The sequence below is a fragment of the Ictidomys tridecemlineatus genome, chromosome 3, assembly GCF_052094955.1.
Source record: "Ictidomys tridecemlineatus isolate mIctTri1 chromosome 3, mIctTri1.hap1, whole genome shotgun sequence".
NCBI lineage: Eukaryota > Metazoa > Chordata > Mammalia > Rodentia > Sciuridae > Ictidomys > Ictidomys tridecemlineatus.
Genome location: NC_135479.1, coordinates 115,812,045 through 115,835,189, shown reverse-complemented (window position 1 = coordinate 115,835,189; position 23,145 = coordinate 115,812,045). Strand labels below are relative to the sequence as shown.

The window sequence follows — 23,145 nt, the reverse complement described above, 5'->3', positions numbered from 1 at the left end:
AAAAAAAAAGTCCCAATTACAGTTTCAGATGCTCCCTGTGTAGGAGTGGCAATTCATTTGGACTTCTATTAGACAAATACTTACTGAGTGTCTACCAGGCACTATTATAGGCAACAGAGAAAATGATATGGGCAAGGTGTCCACATTCCTAGAACTTAATTTGGTAGGGAGAGTGGAAAACATACTAAATAGACAAATTAGTAATAAAATCTCAAGCATAAGTGCTAGGAAGGAAATAGAGGTGAGTGACAGGCTGGGATGTGTTGGAGAGTGAAGGTGGAAACTATCTTTTGCAAAATGGTGGGGCGTCCTCTCCTCTCTGAGCCTTCAACTGAGTGAAGAGAAACCAGTGAGATTCAAGCATGGGGACAGGCTCTCCAAACAAGGCTCCTCCAATAAGTGGATGCTGCACCTAGGACATATTAGAGGTCAGTTTGGGTGGACCCAGAGGAGGAAAGACAGTCTCAGGGTCAGGCAGGACCTACATCAAATCAGCCTCTTGGGCCATAATAAGGAATGTGGGTTTCCATCTAAAATCAACCTGGAGGCCTGGAGAGACTTTAAAACAGGAGGCATTGTGATCTGATTTAACTTTTTGTATCAATTTTGATTTCTGTGCCAAGAAGTTACCGTGGGGCAAGAGTGGGAGCAAAGAGGCCAATGAGGAGCTGTGCAGACACACAGGAGAGACGCTGATGGTGTGGACCAGAGAGGTATCTGTGGAAAGGATGAGACAGATAAGGATGTTCACAGTTTACCTTTGCTCTTTGGTATCCTACAGTGACAAATTTGGGTCAGAAATTTTAAAAATACATTGACTTTCTTCAGGGACTCAGACTTTCAGATACTTTCTTGGATGATGCCTGGGTTGGCCAAGTTTGAACCCACTGATTTAGGTCCAAAGAGACCCTTTCTACCTTATGGGACACTTTCCCCCAATCAGAAAGGAATGCAGCAGGCTCATTTTCTTTCCTTCTATTTTAGCAAAGAAACCACTCTGATTTTACTGAAAGGAAGGATAACAATGGGGAGAAAAGGTGTGGTGGTTCTCTTCTCTGGCCGTCACCACTTAGAACTTTTGGCATCTGCTAGAGTTAATGAAGTAGTCATGATGAGATCTGGAAGATTTAAAAGTGTGAAGTCAAAAGAACTGATTTCCCCAGCCCAGCGGGTCTCCTGGGTGATTCTGGACACTCGCTGAGTAGACCCCCATCACGACAGCTCAGTACCCACAGCCTGACTTTATCTTACAGCCAAGAAACTGGAAACACCAACGTGATAGACCTGCAGCTCCTAAGGTGAGTGCGTGAATGCGAAGGCCAATTCTCCAGGAATTGAATCAAATATCAGTTCTCCCAGAGCCAAATCAGTCAGCAGAACGAGTGTGACTTAATCCCTGGACCTCTACGCGGGAGATAGTTTTAGCCCATCCCCCTAAATACTACAGACGTTACTCATTTCTGAGCAAGAGCAGAACAAGAGAAGCCCGGACTAAACCAGAAGAAGCCGGTCAGCGTGGCTCGAGATGAGTAGCAGGTGGCGCAGCCAATGAGAGAGGAGATTACTTCCCGCGGCCCCGAGGTGCCCGCAGGGACTTAGCCCTGGAAGTCACGGGCTCATCTGCCTCGCGCTGCGCTCCTGCAAACTTAAAAGGAGAGTTCCAAAGACTAAGGTAGGTAAACAGCAGAGGATAACTGTATTTATTACGACCCCACAACCCTCTTTCTTGCGGTATTTTGCCGCTGGAAAACGACTGCGGAAGAACCTCTTCTGATTGCAGACCGCTGTGACATTGAAGCCTGCGCATCACCCGAGAAACTGGTACGAAAGTCAGTGCCGTTACCTGAGTGCTGTGAAAGCTGTGTCAAAGCTTTGCTCTACCAACTAGAGGACCTCCTTGTTATGAGGAGACAAACTAGTCCAAGTCAGTGCTGAGGGCAGCACCTGGCACAGAGCAAGAACTCAATAAAGATTGTCATTACTGTTTACGTGCGTTCATGCTTTTCCACTAAGAAATTATTGTATTGTGTGTTTGTGTTTACATACATCTCACCTTACACATCATAAACTCTGAGCCAGAGGAGGCTGCAGCTTATTTATGTCATGCAACTTCAGAGCTGTGCTGGGTTCCATTAAAGATTGTGGTTTAAATGTGAAATTATTCACCTTCAGAAACTAAACATGCAGGTGTGTGTCACCTTGAAAAAGCGAAAGAAAAGAAAAAAATGTGGAAAAAAGAGATCTGAGTTTTCTCTATTCCCTTACTTTCTCGTCCCTGGCTTTTCATAGTGCCTCTTCTTTTGCTGCTGTTATATTTCCTTTGCTGCAAACTGGTTTCATTTGAGCCCAGTGTCCCTAGTTGCCTGCACAGTTAAAGCTTAATCTATTTTGTTGTCTGCTCATATCACAGAGGATACCTCTGTGACATAGACCCAAGAAAAGATACATGAGCAGATTTGAGAATGCTGAACTGTCACTTCCAGAAATGCATCTTGACATATACTGAATCAGTAATAATAATAATAGTAATAACAACAACTGTTGCCATTTGCTGAATCAAACCGTGTGCCAAACACTTTCATATATTATCTCATTTAACCCCCCCCAACAAAGTGTGTGTTCTGTTATTTCCATTTTATCAGGTAAAGAAACTAAAGGTGCATACAGAAAAATCACAAGAAGCCAATTGTTTAAGGTCACCATCAATAAAGTGTTGAGATTCAAACCCAAGCCCTTTACTCTCTGAAGCTCATTCAAGTACTGTTTAAGTCTGTAACAGCCTCTGGCCACCCAGCCCAGCTCTGAAGCACAAACTCCACAGTACTGGTTCTCCATAGAGAAGAGTGTATTTGCCTCCCATGTCCCTGTCTTTGTCATCCCCATAACACAGCATGACAGCCCAGCATATTTCAGCTTCTACCTCACAGATTCCTCCTTTCTCCTGATCCCCATAATTGCCATACTTAACACATGTGATCACCTCTGGTTTGTAACTTACTCCTAAAAAGATCTGTGCCCATTTTCTTTCCTGATGGAACAAAGGTATTGCCCCAGGTCTCTGAAGCAAAGGATTTATTGATTAGCTTCCATCAATATTCAGCCTCTGTTGGGAAGATTAGACTTGGACTCTTGGTTTGAGGTAGCCCTGCTCCTCCCTCACCTTGCTCCTCCTCCTACAATGTATAACTAGAGCTTGGACATTCAGGCAGGGGCTGTCACTACACACTCAACACGGGACCTGGAATTAAGAGGAGGACTCCAGCCCAGTACAATGACAGAAGATAAGGTAAAGCAGCACCAGGTTCTCTTTGAATCTATCTTTGAGAAAATGAATAGGAGAATCTGTTCAAGTCAGTAAGAGGGTTTGGGGATGCTGGGTGAAGCTACCACAGATCAAGGCTATTTCCCTTTATTTGGCCAATTGATCATTAATTTGACCGCTTTAAAAAAGCAAACAAACAGTTTCTTATTCAATCACTGGGGTTTTAAGGACATTGCTGTTTTCTGACTAGTCCGCATAACTTTTTTCAAGTAATTCTGCATAACCACCTTGCTGAAGGAATGTGACTCTCCCCACACAGGATAGATTCACCTGAATACAACCATAAAAACTGATCTAGAATTTTCAAAAATGTCAGTGCATGAAAGACCAAAGAGGTGGAAGGACTGTTTAGGTTAAAAGAGACTAAGAAGAATGGACAATGAAATGTGACATGTGACCTTAGGTCATGGAAGAAGAAAACAGCTGTGTGGAACAAATTGGGGATAGCTGGAAATTTTCGAATATGAACTCTACCTTAGTTAATATGAACATGTCAATAGTACATTCTTGGAGGTGATAATAGTATTGCAATCATGTAGGAAGGTGGCTTTGTTTTTAGTACTTGTTGAAATATTTAGTAATGAGATGACAGAAATAACTGCAGCTTATTTTTAAATAGTTCAGACGTGCACATGCGCACACACACACAGTGAGAGTTAAATGAATGTAAATTGTTAACCACTGGTGAATATAGGTGAAGACTATGGAGTGTTAACTGCATTACTAGTTCATCTTCTCTGTAGATATGATGCTTTTCACAATAAAAAAATTTTAAGGGATGTACACTCTTGATTCCTTATAAGTTTGCCCTGACCAAACCCATCCACCCTGTACAGTCATACAGCTGATAAACCTGTGCCTGTGTTAGAGTAGGACCTTTAAGCTCTGACCTGATCACTCTTGCTCTGCTGAGCAGTCCTGCCTGTCAGTGAGTGGCACGGTTTGGAGCAGGAGTTCTGGAGTCATTCAGGTTCACATCGGGTGTTAGCAGATCCGCCTCCCTGCTGTGAGACCTGGGTTAAGTTATTCAATTGAGCTTTTGGTTTTATATACTATGATAAAATAAGAACATATTGGGATATAATATGCCCTATTCAGGGATTGTCCTAGTACTTTAGTTTTGAGAATAATTAAATGATAGTAGTAGAAAGGCACCTTAAATGACAATTTTTAATGATAATAATTGTCTATGTAATGTGAGTTTAAATAATAGTTAGCATGTCATTATTTTATTGGTGTTATAGCCCACGATAAAGCTAAGGTAATTGGAACTTTAAAGATGATATAAAGATGAATATTCAATTAATAACTATGTAGATGGAATATATTTTGGGCAAAAATCATGAAGGTTGTATTTAAATAATTAAAATTTGGAGGATATTTGCAAAGGGGAAGGTAATGTGCCTCACATAGAGTCAGGCATAAAGCAGATGCTCAGGGTTCATTTAGAAGTATAACTAAATTCCCTTAGGGGATTATCAATTAGATTGTAGGACTCTCCTTGAGAACCAAGGAATTGCCTAATAACAGACCTCACAAAGAATGAGAACCAATTTGAAGAACAATGTTTTCAGCCTCATGAATCCACCCAGTGTTTGAAATGGGTAGGATAATCACCGGACTGTGGGTCAGGAGCCCTAGGGTGCAGCTCTGGATGTGCCCTGACTGTGCATAGAACTCAGACGAGGGGTGTGGCCTGGAACTTCAGTTTCTTCAGCAGAACTGGGAGAACAGATAAAAATCCATTGCTCTCTATGCTCTTTTTCAGCCTGAATATTCTGTAGCTTGAGAAGCCCCTGGGCTTTTCCAAAGTTGGGTGCAAGATCACTTTGGCTTTGGCTCTTAGAAGCATGTAGTTTAGAGGAAAGTGCATAAAATTGTGTTCCCTACATAGTTAATCTACTGTTGCTGGAAAATCTACTCTTTTGCTTAGCAGTAACAGTTAAGAACCTCAGCTCAGAGTCCCATAGTAGGGTGTCTGTCGCACACGAACAGTGTGGTGGGAGGCATGCCCCTTACTCTTCCCTGACCCTATTTTCCACAGCTTTAAATTGGGAATAATTCAACGGATTTATAGTATTATTGTGAAGATTATTGGTAATATATAAAAAGTTAGCATATGATTATGTGGCAAAAGCAATTAATGAGATGATAATGTAATTAAAGATGTACTTGTTTCTTTAAAGAAAGACCAAATTGTTTTTCTTTAGTTTTTACAGTAATCCTATGTATTAACTATTATCATATGTGGTTCATACTCAAAGAAACTGAGGCTCAGGATGATAGAAGCCAGTTAGCACTCTTTTTTAGTTTTTTTGGGGGGAGGGGCACGTTTGAACTCAGGGGCAATCAACCACTGAGCCACATCCCCCAGCCCTATTTTGTACTTTATTTAGAGGCAGGGTCTCACTGAGTTGTTTAGCACCTTACCATTGCTAAGAACTCACAATCCTCCTGCTTCAGCCTCCTATGCCACTGGGATTACAGGCATGTGCCACCACATCTGGCTCTTTTTTAATTTTATGAAATCCACATCTACTTTTTTTTTTCTGGACAGACACCATCTGACTTCTAAGCTACAAAACACATACCATGTTTTGTTTTATGTTATGGTTCAGCTTCTTGCTTAATTTAACCTTCCACATTTATCCTGCAGCATATTTTACCTGGATATGGGACTTTGTTTCTCTAATTTAAAATTATTGAGCTCTAAATTAAAGGTCAGCTTTTAGAAGTTCCAGCTGAATATCTTGTAGTCTATGAAGAACTTTAGAGAAAAAGACTTGAAGATCTTCTGCCACTTACTAGGGTTGTGGCCTTTATACAGCTAGCCCTTTCCATATACACTTGCTCATACCTGAAATTATATCACCAATTCCTGTACACAGGGTTATTAAGATAACAGATCCTGGATGGAGTAAGTTCCTCTCTAAGTTCTCATTATTTTCTTTTTATGTACATATCCTGTCAAACTCCTGAACATCAGAGTGATTGGATGAAGGTGGATGGGGCTTTTTCAGACTTAGTAGTTTTCAGAAAATTTTCCCTATCATAAGAAAAATTTTCTTGGAACAAGTCTAGTGTCAGGTCACATAGAAGGCAAAATGTACTTTGCACATGTGATTAAGGTTACAGACCTTAAAGATGGGGAGATTTTCCTGGATTGTCCAGATAGATCAAATCTAATCCCATGCATTCTTAAAAGGGAAGAACTTTCCTGACTGTTTTCAGCATCAGAGCGATGCAACATGAAAACTGGACCTGCCATTGCTGGTTGTGAAGATGGAGGAAGGCCACCATTAGCCAAAAGACTATGGTGGTCTCTGCAGCTGAGAATGGCCCTCAGCTCACAGCCAGGATGAAAACTATACAGCTCAGTCCTACAACCATGAGGAACTGAATTCTACCATCAACCCACATTTTCTTCTACAACCTCCAGAAGGAACATAGCCTGCTAACACCTTGATTTTAATCTGCTGAGATGCGTACTGGACTGCTGCCCTACAGAACTGTAAGATAAATAAGTTTGTGCTGTTTAAACCACTGAGTTGGTGGTAATTTGTTAGAGCAGCAATAGAAATCACAAGGAGTACATGAGATAACCCACCCAGAGCAGTGAGCAGGCATGCAGTAAACACGGATACTCAGCATTAGACGCAGAAGCTGTGTCTGCACTGTGCCTCACACCACGCTGTCCAGACTGGAGTGATGGAACGTGACAGAGGGAGGCTGAAGCCCTTCCCAGGCCCCCGGTGCCCTCACTGCTGTGATAACTAGTACTCTGGATGGGGAAAAGAATTTGAGGAGAAAACACCAAGCAAGTCAATGGTACCCTATCTTAACTTTGTCTGTCTGGCCACTGGGTTCTAGATGTATAGTTACATTTTAGCAGATAGTTCAAAGTTTTTCATAATCCTATTACCATATAGTATGTGTCCATGCCCATACTTTAGGTATAATATATACTAGTTATTTCTAGTAAACATAGTAAATATAATATGGTATGTGTGTATATTATATTATATTATAATCATGTATTTTGGGTCAATTTTGAAATCTTTCAGAGAAGGAAGTTGTCGGGAGGGAAAGTCTATAGAGATACCACCTACAATTAGTGAAAAGAAAGGGAGTTTTGTAAACCTGCAGATTCCCAACCCCAATTTAAGATTCCAGTCCAGCAGAAAGTCTGGGTAAGTCTCTGGAAGCTACATACATAACAAGATCTCCAAGTAGGGGTCTGGTTTTACAGCCACCAGACTCCATAACTTTTCCAGCTTTATTGGGGAATCAAGGTCCTGGTTACTAAGCTATACTTCATGCCTGAGTGGGGAGATATAATCATCCTACAATTTAGACAAAACCAAAGCTCCTATTGAGGAAGTGGGTTGAGTCATATATCACTGAAATAAAAAACTGGAAACTGGAATCCATGATTCATTCCTTCATCCAACAATGTGCCTATTATAACCCATGCTTTTTACTTAAAATTTAAATTATATAATTAAATATATAAAATCTTTTCTCTATAAAATATCTAATAATATAAATAAAAGAACATGTAACATTCCTTCTCAAAATTATCATCTTATTCTTCAAGAAAATATTCTATGCAACATTCACAAATCAAAGAATATTCATGTTTAAGGTTTTTATAAAAACATTCATATGATCAACAACTTCTTTTACCACTTAAAAATAAATTATTGCATACCATCACTTTATTTATTTATTATTTAATGGTACTGAGCTCTGAACCCAGGGGCATTCTACTATTGAGCTACATCCCAGCCCTTTATATTCTTTATTTTTGAGACAGGATCCTGCTAAGTAGCTGTGGCTCCTTTCAAACTTGTGATCCTCCTGCCTCAGCCTTCCAAGTAGCTGTGATTATAGATGTGCACCACCATGCCTTACTATTTACTAACATTTTAAAGGATTTTTACATTTATGTTCTTTTTGACTGCTATACAGTATATTGTATGTATCTGACATATGTACCAGGATGTATCTGAATCTATTTGACATTTGTCATTGAATAACATCAAAATTCTTTCTACAATTTTTCCATTACCCACAAATGTGAATCTGCATGTATCATATAATTTTCCTATAGTTGGTTAGATATATAATTATAGGTTGATGGAGATGAAAATGCTCTGTAATAGCTTCATGGAGTTGGGGAGAAACAATATAGCTTGAGCCCCTGACTCTAGGCTCAATTAGATGCAAATCCTTTAAGGTAGATCACACTGAGGCTGGTTGATGCCTCTTACATGAGTGCTGAAGTGTTTCTGTACCATGGCAGTGTCCAGAGAGCTCCCTGTCCCTTCATTGTATGTAACTTCTCCCAACAACATAAATGTTTCCATCTTGGCAATTTTTTTTTCTTCAGCAAATTCTAGTTCTCAGTTCAGATTCTGAATTCTAAAAAAATATATATGTAAGGAAAAAGATGTTTGGTTCCTCCCCTGGGAAAAGCCATTCCAAACCTTTTTCAGTTCTAGAAGTGTAAGAAAAGATGAATGGTTTTCACATTCTCCTGTGAATAACCCCTACCCTGCCAAAGTGCATAGTGGATACAGAGGGGAAAGAACCACCCTGTGGAGCCATTGAGAAGCCCACACTGCAGCCTGATGGGATGATGAGGAGCTGAAACTGCCTGCTGTTTCCCAACTCTGTGTTTCATCCCACAGATCACTGGAACTTTGATTTTTGCTGTCTTCACTGCTGCCCTGAGTTCCTTCCAGTTTGGGTATGACATTGGTGTGATCAATGCACCTCAAGAGGCAAGTGAAACATACACAAGTTCTTTTGGGGGCATGTCCTATGAGTTCCTCATGTCCAGAGAGTATCACATATTCCCCATGTATAAGATAAAGTGTGTCCACGTGGTAGACACGGGGTAATCCTGGCCGCCAAGTACAATGTGCATGGTTCCAAAGCTGATAAGTTGGCCTTGACTCTCCAGTTAACAATCCTCCCAGAAAGAGTGAAACTAATTCTTGATCTCTGGCTCTGCTAATCGCTGAGCTCATAGAAATCTCTAACTAGAGTACCACATGCCCAGGATGTTTTTTGAAAAAGAGTTTATTGCAGCATTCTTCAGAGCTCTCATCCATACATGAATGAAAAATGCCAGAGAATAACGAAAACAGCAGAAGGCTGTGTTTCACTCAGTGAACCTTTATTGGACACTTACTGCATCAGGTACTTCAACTATCCCCAACGGAGCCTCCCAACAACTTTATTAGGCCTGTTTCCAGGCCAGATTATAACCTTTAGGAACCCTAACACTAAAAAGATTACAGTCCTTTCCTTCCTGCCTGCCTCGCATGGGTTATTCAACATAAAATAATACAAAATTTTAGAACCAGAGTGAAAAAATCCAATAAAGTTTAGATTTTCTCCATGATGAGTATTTTCCTGGTAACTAAAAATGTATATCAGGTAATTTCTACCATTGTTCTCATTATTTTTGTACATCTCTACTCAGTTATCTAGAGAATATCAGAAAATGAGATTTTATCCTCTCAAGGTCCCATAGCCTACAAAGGGGGACAAGGAGAGGACCAGAACTTCATCCCCCTCTGTCACTATTGTCAAGCATAACAGTTGACATACAGAAGGTGCTCAAAAAAGTGTTAAGTGAATAATGGAGAGGGAGGGAGGGAGGAAGAGAGAGAGAGAGAGGGAGCGGGTGGTATAAGGTGGAGTTATGAAAATTGAACATCCTGTGAATCCACCATGTTTCATCTGCTTCTCTTATAGCACAGAACTTCAAGAAAAATTCGACACTACAAGTTGTGAATGTGTGTAATGTATAAGAGCTTCTCCTTTGGCCAAAAGATTAGGGGATGTGGCTCAGTGGTTAAGTGCCCCTGGGCTCAATCCCCAGTACCAAAACAAACAAAAAACAAGATGTGTCCCTATTAGGTACCACATCCCATCCTGAGTATGGCAGCCTCGCTATGCCTAAGATCCAGGGAATAATACTGGGGGTCAACAGTCGAGGCTTTTATCTTTTTTTCTTTCTTTCTTTTTTAAAAAAAAAATTGTTTTAGTTGTAGTTGGACACAATACCTTTATTTTATTTTTATGTGGCACTGAGGACCGAACCCAGTGCCCTGCACGCGCTAGGCGAGCCCTCTACCACTTAGCCCCAGACCCAGCCCCTCTTATCTTTTTTCCTTGGTTGATAACAAGTGCCAATTAAGGAAGCTTTCTAAAATTCAGTTCCACATTACCATGACTTCAAAAGAGAAATTGGTAGAACTTCTATTTTTATGGAAGACCTTTTTACATCTTATTTAACCATCCTCTCCAGTCTTAGAATGAAAATTAGGCTAAGATCTCCCATCTCCCAATCTCCCATCTCTCTGACTCTCCTGAGTCAGAGCTGAAAAACAGGGACCATTATTTTTTTAAAAACATTTTTTAGCTGTCAACGAATGTTTAGCTTATTTATTTATATGTGGTGCTGAGAATTGAATCCAGGGCCCTCACACATGCTAGGCAAGCGCTCCACCACTGAGCCACAACCCCGGCCTGAAAACAGGGACCCTTCTAATTTTTCAGATTAGTGCCTTCTTGACAAACCCCTCTGTGTTTAAAGAGCTGCTTAAACACCATTAATAATAATGGGTATTTAGGTCCTCTATTTCTTCATTAGCTGAATGATATTTGGAATGTATTTTAAAGTCATATTTTTTATAATTCTAAAACTACAGATACCTAGTACAGAAAATATATGAAAAAACATTCGTAATTTTATGTTATAGAGCAAACTCCTAACAACATTCTGAATATTTCCTTCCAGTCTTTTTTTTAAAAAAATGGCATGTTATCCATGTAAGGCAGCCATCTAATGATTCTCTCCTTCACTCAGGTGGCTTTACCAAACAGGACTTTCCTTATAACTGGTAATACAGAGCAACTACATTCTAGGAACTGTCAGAGAGGACCCCCAGCTCACTATGGCTGAATAGTGATCTAATCAGCAAGAAAAATGAAATGGGAGAAAGATGACGTGAAGGATATATTTCTACATGATTTTTCTTTGGTATCATATTTGTCTCTACCAAAGCACATTATAAAATATGGCTCTGTAAAATTTAGTTTTGAACATCGTTCCTTCTGTTACACACTGAACTCTATGAGGACCCACAGGACAAACTTTCTTCAGTCTTTGTACCTTCTCAGGGCCCACTAGGATATGTTTTTCTTTGTAATTCATCAATCATATACCTGATTGTTTTCCTCTGCACTGACCACCTAGAAGTTAACTGCTAAATTTATAACTCAATTCTCCCAAGGTTACAATACCTAGTGTTTTAATTTTGTGTAGTACCAACTTTATTTTTGACCCTCATCTTATCTTCCCTAATCATTTTTCTTTTATGTTTCTATTTCAGTATTTAAGTTAATTTAAATCCTGCTGTGCAGAAGTAATTCTGGTGTAAACACATCTTTTAACTTGAAGAATATTTTCAATATTTAAAGAGTTGCCAGAATTTAAAACCTGAATTGTTTAATATAAAAAAAAAACCTAGAATTCTGGTTTCAGTTAAAAAAATTAAAGGTCATCCAACACTAGTCTAACCTTTTAGCTTCCTCCTTTAGGTGGAGGAAATGCTACCATTCCACAAGCCCACACTTCTTATTCTAGCCCGGGGGTGGGGGGTGGGGGAGGTGGGGGTGGGTGGATATGCACTTCAGGACTCTAGTCACCAGGTACCATGCCTCCTTTACTCATCTATCTGTCCCTGCCTGGTTCCTAGTGGCCTCTATTTTATAAGATATGATCAATGTAAATACATCTATCCATGTTTATTAATGGAATGGTCCTGTTTAAATACCTAGCAAACATTTTAATGAAAAAAATCAAAGTATATAGAATGTTCAAAATATTGAATTAACTTTTCTTTATTTTATTTTCTCAGATAATAATATCCCATTATAGACATGTCTTGGGGATTCCACTGGATGACCGAAAGGCTACCAACAACTATGCTGTCAACAGCACAGAGGCACTGCCCACAGTCACATACCCATCGAACCTAGTACCAGCTGGGGAAGAGGCTATGGCATCTGCTGGCCTAATCACCATGCTCTGGTCCCTGTCTGTGTCCAGCTTTGCAGTTGGTGGAATGATTGCATCATTTTTTGGTGGATGGCTTGGGGACAAGCTTGGAAGGTGGGCATAAATTCATAAATATGTAAAAATGCAAAAACTTTAGTATCTTGGAGGTGTTAGAATTTTTTTTTTTTTGAAAGATGCCATCTTTCTTTTTATGGAGTAGTTTTAGAGTTGTTTTCTCAACTCATAAACATATGAAGCAGGTCGGTGTTAGACCAAATCAGCAGACAACGTTCCTGCAATTTTCTAGTTAATTATGTAGTCAAAATAGCAAAAGTGAATTTATTGTGTATTTCTAGATAACTACTTTGATACTTTGGCTTTGTAAGTTATAGAACATACTAGAAAACCATTGCATAATGGTTACCTCAGGAACTTAGAAGAAGAGCTTAAATTGGATTTTTTTTTTAAAAAAACTGGGAATTGAATTCAGGTGGTGGTTAATCACTGAGCCATACTCTCAGCACCATCAGTCTCCCTTTTCAAATTTTGAGACAGGGTCTTGATAAGTTGCTTAGGGCTTCACTCAGTTGCTGCAGCTGGCCTTGAACTTGCCATCTCTTTGCCACCGCCTCCCAAGTCTTTGGGATTACAGGCAAGCATCACCACGTCCAGCCTAGATGGGAATCTTTAAACTGAGAGTCCATTGTATGCTTCACCAAATCATATCATTTCTCAAACATCAGTTTTTTCATTTGTAAATTAGAACTTGGCTTTTGGTTTAGTCAAGTCCTAAGGTCAAGTCAACATTCCTGATTCCCAGTAATCCTGTGTACTTGGCATGCGTTTCTAGCTGCTGCTTTGGCTACTGCTATCTCAAAGTCTGGACCCGAGTGAAGCAAGATGAAATATTTCTCAATTCTGGCTTCTATTAGACATTTTGCATGGAAAATATTTGTGAAACTCCTTTACCCTCAAGCTTCACTGAGACAGAGGATATACTATAGCTGCTGGGGTTTTCCTACCATATAGGAAGGAAATAAGATTAGAAAATCAAATGATATTTCTTTAGCTTTATTTCCTGCTCTTTGAGCCCATATTTTGTGTATTAATTATCTTTTATTCTTATAATTAAAATAATACACAGATCAGGAGGCTGAGGCAGGAAGATCACAAGTTTAAAGCCAGCACCAGCAAATTAGTGAGGCCCTAAGTAACTTAGCAAGACCCTGTTACTAAATAAAAATATTTTTTAAAGGGCTGGGAATGTAGCTCGAGCACCCTTGGGTCAATCTCCAATACCAAAATAATAATAATAATAATAATAATACATGCCAAATTTGGAAAATTTAGGAAGTGCAAAAACTTCTAAAGGTATAAATAAAAATATAGATGACTAACTTAATAATTCTGAATTACAAATTATTTAGTATCTCCAATTTTGCTACTATAAATTAGAGTCTTTAGTTTTCTGGTTATTAATTGTGACGATTTCTTCCTCTTACACTAGAATTTTATATAATAACACTGTAAGACATTTTCTCAAGTAAAGGGCATCATAGTAACTCAAGTTTTATTACTTAAATTGGAGTCTCCTTCAATTTCTTACATTTTTACCAACGTACTGGTATTTGGTTGAAAACAGATTATGTACACAACAGAATAAATAAATTGCCTTTCATCATTTAAAAAATGTTAAAAATTAGCCGGGGCACAGTGGCACATGCCTGTAATCCCAGGGACTTGGGAGGTTTTGGCAAAGAGGATTGTAAATTCAAGGCCAACCTCAGTAATTTAGTGAGGCCTTGTCTCAAAAGAAAAAATAGAAGATAAAAAGGTCTGGGGATGTAGCTCAAATGATAAGACTCCTGGGTTCAATTCCCAATACCACACACACACACACACAAAAGTAAGAGTCATTTCAAATTGCATCAGATTGGCTTAAACAGTAATTGGAGAATTTTCTAGATTATTTATAAGTCAAATCAAACTGAGCAAAATTAAATTTTAAGATATGAACAAATCAATTGGAGCTACTTCCCATTCCTAAAGGAAAAATTAAACCCTTCCTATATTCAGAGATGAGATTCTCACAGGCCTAGTGACTTACCCTGAAACATGTAACCAGTGGCCTAGCAATAAAGCCAGGATGCATATCCTCTGAAGCCAAGATTTAGCATCAACAATAGTCATAACCATATCAAATGACCATTTATTAAATAACCTATTATAAGGAAATTGAAACTTCTTCCAGCACAATAAAAAAAATCATCTTCCTTGAAAAACAGCCATAAATCTCATAAATTCAACTTAAAAATTAAGATAAAAGAGTTCAGTATCTCTTGTGAAAGTTTTTTTTTTCTGGAGAAAGTCACTGAGAAATGACATGAATAAAAGTGTTGCTAGGATGATTTCTTTACTAGTTAAAAGTAAGTAAATAAAAATATATTCCTTCCATTATAGCTTAAAAAAAAAAAGTCTTTCCCTGAAACTGTGTAGTAGTCAATAGACCAACATTTTATAGACTGAGTTTGCAAGGTCAATTTTTCCAAAGACTGTGCACTTACCTTTTAAGTAGGAGAAAAGTGTGTTGGGCAAGACATGGTCTATGCAATTCACACTATCACAGTCAAGGGAGGCATACACAGCAAACAGAACTCATAGGGCAGGGGAGGATAGCTCCAAGGTAGAGTGCTTGCTATGTCAGGAGCCTGGGCTCAGTTCCCAGCATCAAACACACACACACACAAAGGAATTTATTAAATTGCAGCATCATTAACCCTTGGTGTTGCACAGATCAGGGTCAGCTCTGTCACTTAATATTAGTATGAAAATGACCAAGTTGCTTAGGTTCTCTAAGACCGTTTTCTACCATCTGCAACATGGGATGGGGGAATATATACCTACTTCATGGCATTATTATGAGGATTAAATGAGAAGGAATATAAAAGATTTGGCCCGATGCCTCACATATAGTCAGCAGGCAACAAATGTGGCCTTATTTTGATGATGATAATAAAGACAATTATGACAATACAAAAATGATGATGATGATGACATTCATAAGAATGAAACCAACACTAACAGGGGTATTCAGGAGCAAGAGCTTAAAAAAATACACTTAGGAAGAACTAAGTTTCTTTCTCCCTGGTTCAATCACTGCATGTATTTTTGTGATTTTCATATGATTATTTTTGAAATTATTTTCATTTATTTTTGGCCATTTCTCACATCTGAATAGAAATTAAAAATCATTTATATTGTATTTTGTGTTCCAGCAACCACTGTTTGCAGTAAGGAAGAGAAACAGTCTGGTATCAAAAATCTTCTCAGGACTTTATTGGTTTTACTTTTTGTCTTTTTTCCCTCCTAACAGAATGGACTATAAGCTAGCTGCTAATAATTTCTTAGGATTAATTGGTGAATTTGCATGCTCTCTGTCCTTGTGAAAAGAAAAATCATTTCACAGTAGTCTAGCAGAGAAAAAAACACCCTTTAACTATTTTTCTACATGGCAGTTCAGGGACTGGCAAGTTCTTTTTAACTGTTCCCTATCTTTGGATAGTTAATAATTTCCTTATATTAATTTCTTTATATTAATTTCCTATTGCTAATGTAATTAATTACCACCAACTTGATGTCTTAAAATAACACAAAACAATTTTCTTACAGTTTTGGAGGTCAGAAGTCCAAAATCAGTTTCACTTGGCTAAAGTCATGATATCAATTGGGCTGGTTTCTTCTGGAGGCTCAGAGCGGAGAGAATTTCTTCCTCTCCTTTTTCCAGTTTGCAGTGGCCCCTTCCTCCACCTTAGAAGTGCATTAATTCAACCTCCACTTCTATCACATCATCTTCTCTTCTGCCTTCCTCTTATGAGGTCACTTGTGATTACATTGTTGGGTTCACCTGGATAATCAGACACTCTCCCTATGTCAAGATATGTCATCACATTTGCAAAATCCCTTTTGCCACATAAGGTATCATTTACAGAATCTGAGGATTGAGACTTGAGCTCTTGAGGGACATTATTCAGCCTATCACGTAGTTGTTGGGAAATCATTTCACTATGAGATTTTAAAGTTTTACTCTAGAAAATAATATGCTTAGTATTAAAGATATTTGCTTAGAAAAGGCCAACCTATCAGAGTTTGAAACAATGAAATAGAATACAACAAGGTGCTTACATATCTTCATGGCAAAAACATTTTTATACTGACCAGTCAGATTCTTTTATTTACTTTGGCTATTTAACTTTGAACAAGGTTTTTGTGCGATTTTTGTATGATTATTTTTGAAAGTGATGTTTTTGTTGTCATTGTCAGCTTTATAACACATTTGACCTTGGTTGACATTAATTCAAGGATTCTGGAAACATGCTAGTATACAGTGTTAAAATGAGGATAATTATAATTATAATTATGATAAACTTTAAAAAGTATGTTGTAGTTATCCAAATAATTTATACTAAAGGAAATTTGACTTTGAAAGTTCCTCTTCAATCTACATCAACTGAAACCTTTACATTGAAAGAAAACAAAAAGAAAGAAACAAGTTATAGATTACAACCACAAAATTGAATTCATCTATCACCAGATAATTATTCATTAAAACAATCAATTTCTGGAAAACTTAGTTAACTGTTTGGAAAAGTCTCAGAAGTATTATCTTAAATCAAACTAGCCACCATTGTGAGTGAATCATCTCTATCAAAATGTGGAGATTAAGTGTATAAAACCCAGGTTGTCTCATCATAAATATTACTTTTGTTAACATGTTGGTCCACATATGAGTCAAAGTAACAATACTGGTTTAAGATTTCTGAACTAGCATTTATGGCAAAATTAAAATAATTGAACTTAGGTTAAAAAAAATCTCAACAAGCTCTGGAAGCCAATAACTTTATTAAGTTTTGATGCCTAATTTGTAATTCTGGCTTTATGAAATTTCAGAATCAAGGCCTTGATGGTAGCAAACATTCTCTCATTAGCTGGAGCTCTTTTGATGGGGTTTTCCAAATTGGGACCATCTCATATTCTTATAATTGCAGGAAGAAGCATATCAGGACTCTACTGTGGTAAGTGACAAAAACACATAAATACATCTTTTCTGAAAATCACTCTGCAGCACATGTGTTAATTTGCAGGGACATTTTTGAGCTTAGGGTTAAGTCACAGAGGGAAAGACAATTGCATAAAGTTAGGTCCTGAGTTGAGAGTTTTAGACCAGTAAATGGGAATTGTGATGTTATCTTAGGATCCTGTACACCGAAATAGCAGCATCTTTAGTTGTCTGATCTCAGACAAATTGTTTAACTCTGACTCTTAGTTCCTTCATCTGTGAAATGAAGAGAATGAAAGTATCTACCCTACAGGGTAATTGTGAGAATACATATAAAACACTAATCATGGAATCTGATATACAAAAACTGCTGTTATTACTTTTGTGGTGCAGTAAACAGTGGAAGACTGCTGTACTCAGACCCCCAGTGCTGACCTGTGGTCTACTTGGCTGTCTCTGTTTCTCATACCTGACCAGACCTAGACACCTGTACCCATCTCTTTAACCATACACTCCAGCCCTGTCTGATCCCAAGCATGGCTGAGTGAAGCATTAAAGAGGTGGTGTCTGTAGGGAGAGGGAATCAGGCAAAAGCAGCAGCAAAGTTCATAAATCTCCTCCCAGGAACTTCATGTCTGAATATGGGAATCACTAGTTTTTGGATACAGCTTTTCAAATGTCCAGAAGCAACAAATTAGCAGAGGTTTGAAAAAAGGCAGGAACATTCATTCACTAAAATAGACAAATATTTAATTTCTCAAGGCCAATGAATCCTTAATTCTGATGGTTCTGGGCTGATGTTTTAACCTATTCTCACAAACTGGAGTTGCCCTTCAATGCAATAATACCAAGCGGGGCAGGGAAGGAATGATGAGGGCACAGAATTTGTATGTAAAGTATTTCTAATATTCTGACTGTTAAAGTTGCTAAAATTTATAGGAAATATAATTTGACTTCAGATTCATATGATTTCAGACTTGTGAACTTAGCTGTATCATTTTGATCTTGAGATATAGTATTAGATATTATGGAAAGATAGTACAACCTCAAATGTTTTTTTTTCCTTACTGAAGCTGAATAGGCAGCATGTTATAGTTACATGTAAAATTCTCCAGAAGTTCAGATGCCATATCAGATATTCAAATATTCACTGGAGATATTAAGAATTTGGAGCATTAAATATGCACATTGAAAATAGTTGCCAAAGCATCTTTCATACAGAGACCATCCACTTCCATTTGATAATCAGTAGGCAACCTCTAAGAGATTGTCTTCTGACAGATCTTAATTTTTAAGAAAATGCCAAACACTGCAATCAGCCAATGGCTGGATGGGTATGCTACCTTTTCAACATGACTGATCAAATTTTTCATATTCCTTTACAGCACAAAAGTCTCTTTTCAAATAAAATCTTTTCTGAAGCCTAATACGTAGAGGGAATAAAGGAGCTGGGTTGCTCTGACAACTGGGGGAAGAGTTCTTGAGTTCCTTAACTCTTCCAACTCTTCCACCTACCTCTCCACCCCAACAGGGACCTTGCCATACTTCCACATTGTGGAGATTGGTAGTTCTCATGCTAACCCTCCATACCATGGGATCTTGACACATCATTTCTCACCTCCATTGAGAGGCCTGTTGGTGTCCTAGTTTCCTTTAATTCTATGAGTCTATTAAGAATATTATTTAAACATTCTTCAGTCTCTTTTCTCAAGAGAACTTCAGGCTCTATGATGTACACTAAACATTAAGGTAGGGTTTTTTTTTTTTTTTGAAAACTGAGACAACACCATGAAGAATTGCAAAATACATGACCAAGCATTTCTTTCTGTCAATATTTTCAACTACACCTTCATCATAAGGTTGTATACAACCTTCATTGATAAGGTTGTATCAACAAATTTGTTTTGCATGATTTGTGTCTTTGGCTAAAGACAAGGGCCCCTCATCCCAAGGGATGCAGGAAGGGAGTTTCAGTCTGGATACTGGGTTTACTTAGATCAAATCATTGTTATTGAGATGTTCCTGGGTGTACTTTAACATTTGTTATATTCATGTTTCATGCAGGGTTAATCTCAGGGCTGGTTCCAATGTATATTGGTGAAATTGCTCCAACCACGCTCAGGGGTGCTCTTGGCACTTTTCACCAGCTAGCCATTGTCACCGGCATTCTTATTAGTCAGGTAAAAACTCCTCATCCTCCATTTTACTTATCCTCTACTTCACCCACTTCTCCTTTCCTTTCTATTTTCATGGTAGACTAGCACAGAGGAAGATAATGATAATAATTATTATTATTGTAATTATAGGAGCAGATTAATTATTTAAGTATAACTAACAGCAGTAGTGAAAATGGTACAGAAACACTGGCATTTTAGCTCAAAGTTAAACTATTACCACTTCTGATTTTTCTCCTTAAAAGTTGTTTGGTGGGATTGGCACTAGAATTGAAACTTCCAATACTATTCAGGAATTAAGTTATTTGATTTAGATTTCAAAAAATAGGAAACTTCATGTTTTTGACTGCATGGGTTTCCTTTGTTTTGATCATCTTTCCTGGAAACCTAGCATGCAAATGATGATTACAGGAGCTCTTGTTCCGATGGTTCTCTCCTTCTCTTCTACCCTATGGCCTCAGAGGGAGTTTTAGAACCTCATATTTAATCATCCAGAAGGATCTCTGAAATAGGATTCATAAAGCTGATTTTCACTAAGCAATTGTTCTATCTATGATGGAATAAAGGAGCTGGGTTGATGAGTAATCTAAGCAATTTAAAAAGAAATATTTTCTTCTTTTTTGTACATTCTTTTTTTAAAGAATTTAACCTTTATTTTTTATTTATTTGTTTTTATGTGGTGCTGAGAATTGAACCCAGTGCCTCACACATGCTGAGAAAGCACTCTACCACTGAGCTACAACCCCAGCCCCAAGAAATATTTTCTAAGAAAAAACTTTGGAACAAGGCCCCCAAATTATGTATGATTTTAATACAGTATTTTTCTATCTGGTTGCCTAGAGACTATAGCAATATGTTGCTTTAGATATCAAATGTATTTTTTAAAAGTTGGGTTGATTCCCAACCTAAATGTGTAAATGAAGTTAATACAAACAAGCCCAGTTGAATTATTTGCCAAGTAAATTGTCCCTATTTTGGTTAAGATTAGATGTAATGGTTTCCAACTTGTGCTTACATGAACCAGGACTGTTAGGGATTACTACTGAATAGCCAATGTGTTTTTTCAACAAATTGTAGAAGGCATATGCAAAGCATGTGCAGCTGATAAGTTTCCTCCTTATCCTCTCAGATTGTTGGCCTTGAGTTTATCCTGGGCAATCATGATCTATGGCACATCCTGCTTGGCCTGTCTGCTGTGCGGGCCCTTCTCCAGTTTCTGCTACTCTTCTTCTGTCCAGAAAGCCCCAGATATCTTTATATCACATTAGAAGAAGAAGCAAAAGCAAAGCAAAGTGAGTATGTAGATGTTTTTTCTTTCTTTCTATTGTTTTTAAAATACCAACTTTCTATTGTTTTTGAAACACCAAACAGTGTGTATGAATGGTTGCTAACAAAATTATTAACAGGGACTTCCAAATGAAGTCAGTAATTACATGTAATAAGAATGTGCAAAATCACTTTGATAGGACTGGTGTGTGCCATATCACACCTGTAAGCATGCACTAAAGCCCACACACAAGGGACTTAACCAGAGACTTCCAAAAGACTGTCTAGATTTATGCTTCTATGATAATGAGGATCATAGTTTTCTGTCAAAAGATGAAGCCAAATGTTCTGCCTTTTTACATCAAAGAGCAGGATTTAATTTAACAAAAGAGAATTTCCAACCCCTATGCTATAAAGTAATAGAATGGGACATGCAGAACTATGGCTGTTTCATGAACACAGTAAAAATAAATTAATTTTTGTTTTGATCTGAGTGAATTGTTTCAACTTGATAATTTCGGGGAACAGGCTTAAAAAGACTCAGAGGAAGTGATGATGTCACCAAAGACATAAATGAGATGAAAAAAGAAAAAGAAGAAGCATCAAGTGAGCAGAAAGTCTCCATAATTCAGCTCTTCACTGATTCTAGCTACAGACAGCCTATCATTGTGTCATTGATGCTGCATGCTGCTCAGCAATTTTCTGGAATAAATGGGGTAAGTTGAGAATATCTTCTAAATTTAAGAACACAAAGTGAACTAAGAAGGAAAGAGGTTAAAGTCTAAATAACTAAAGGATGCTTTAAAACATTGACATCAAGTGTTACTACATAGATATCAAGTGTTACTAAAACAGAAAATTAAGTGAAAATTTTCTTTTCTAAAATAGGTTGCAATTCTTTAAAATGTCAGTACTCAATGGTGATTTATTTGTATTAAGATGAAACAAGGGAGGGGAGGGGGGATAGTAGAGAATAGGAAAGGTAGCAGAATACAACAGTTACTAATATGGCAGTATGTAAAAATGTGGATGTGTAACCAATGTGATTCTGCAATCTGTATTTGGGGTAAAAATGGGAGTTCATAACCCACTTGAATCTAATGTATGAAATATGATATGTCGAGAGCTTTGTAATGTTTTGAACAACCAATAAAAAAAAAAAAAAGATGAGACAAAAAGGCAAAAGTCATAGTAAATGCAATGAGAAAAAAGGAGAATAATCATCATTTCCAAAAGGGGAAGGTCCCTAAATTACAAGAGGCTTCCAGAGGTGAGAATGAAATTTAGGATTTTTGATAGTGAGGGCAATAGGAGTCTATGGTTCTTTTTATTTAAATGAAGGATGCCAGATAGCTAGGTGCAAAGAACAGTTTCTTGCCATCAAGAAACTTTTTTATTTGTTAAGACAGCCTATAAAAATAAACAATAGAATGAGTTGGCATAATATTGATGAGTGAGGATACTAGATAAGACGTGATTGAAAAATATGGTAGTATCAAACTTTTAGGTTCTGATTTTAAACTCCTTACTGTTACATTGTGTGCATGTATAAATATGTTACAGTTATACTATGTATAGTTATAATGTGCTGTTAAAAAATACACAAAGAAACCCTTGTATCATGCAGACTAAATTAGCCACTAGAAGAAAAATGTAAGGGGGCTGAAGTTTTGGCTCAGCGGTAAAGTGCTTGCCTAGTAAGCGTGAGGCACGGGTTCGATTCTCAGCACGGCACATAAATAAATAAAATAAAGATCCACTGACAACTAAAAAGTACTTAAAAAAGAAAAAGAAAAACGCAAGCTTGTTAAGAAATTAGATAAAGAAAATCACATGCCCTCATCTATTGATATTAAATTATGTGGATTAGGTTTCTATCACTAGTGAGCCAATCCCAGATCCACAAGAGACAATTTAGGGATACTAATGGATGCTCAGAGTCTTGGAGGAGACAAAGAAAGTAATTCTTATCTGTTCAAGTAAAAGGATACCTGACATTAACATCACTTCATAAACCAATATTTCTCTCATATAGTCTCTAGTAAGATATCTTGATGTTTACCTGTGTACAACTTTGGAACTCACAGACCAAATTCATATCCCCTGTCTCAGTTCTGCCTGTATATCCACTAGATAATACTTAATCTTCCTGAATTTTGTGGTTCATCTTCCATCCCAGGATCTTACTTAAAGAGGTATTGAGAAAATGTTGGCCCTGAGGCTGTGGAACAGCCTAAAAATAGTAGGA

The 23,145-nt window shown here is 37.7% G+C and overlaps 1 protein-coding gene and 1 long non-coding RNA gene across 7 annotated transcripts in view; both read left to right on the top strand.

Annotated features, from left to right (window-relative positions):
- Positions 1-983: 983 nt before the first annotated feature.
- On the top strand, positions 984-1,988 carry LOC144375864 (uncharacterized). Its single transcript, XR_013435716.1, has 2 exons — positions 984-1,672; positions 1,781-1,988. It is a non-coding gene; the product is annotated as an uncharacterized LOC144375864 (long non-coding RNA).
- Positions 1,989-3,165: 1,177 nt separating this feature from the next.
- Positions 3,166-23,145, top strand: part of Slc2a2 (solute carrier family 2 member 2) — a 35,589-nt gene continuing 15,609 nt past the window's right edge. The window contains exons 1-8 of one of the 6 annotated variants that reach the window (XM_078043633.1): positions 3,166-3,286; positions 6,528-6,833; positions 9,016-9,108; positions 12,262-12,515; positions 17,349-17,473; positions 19,522-19,637; positions 20,761-20,923; positions 21,426-21,613. In XM_078043633.1, the coding sequence (XP_077899759.1) occupies positions 6,804-6,833; positions 9,016-9,108; positions 12,262-12,515; positions 17,349-17,473; positions 19,522-19,637; positions 20,761-20,923; positions 21,426-21,613 (969 nt within the window). In that variant the 5' untranslated portion in view covers positions 3,166-3,286; positions 6,528-6,803. The other 5 variants (XM_078043634.1, XM_005332476.5, XM_078043635.1 and 2 more) reach the window with 5 other exon arrangements.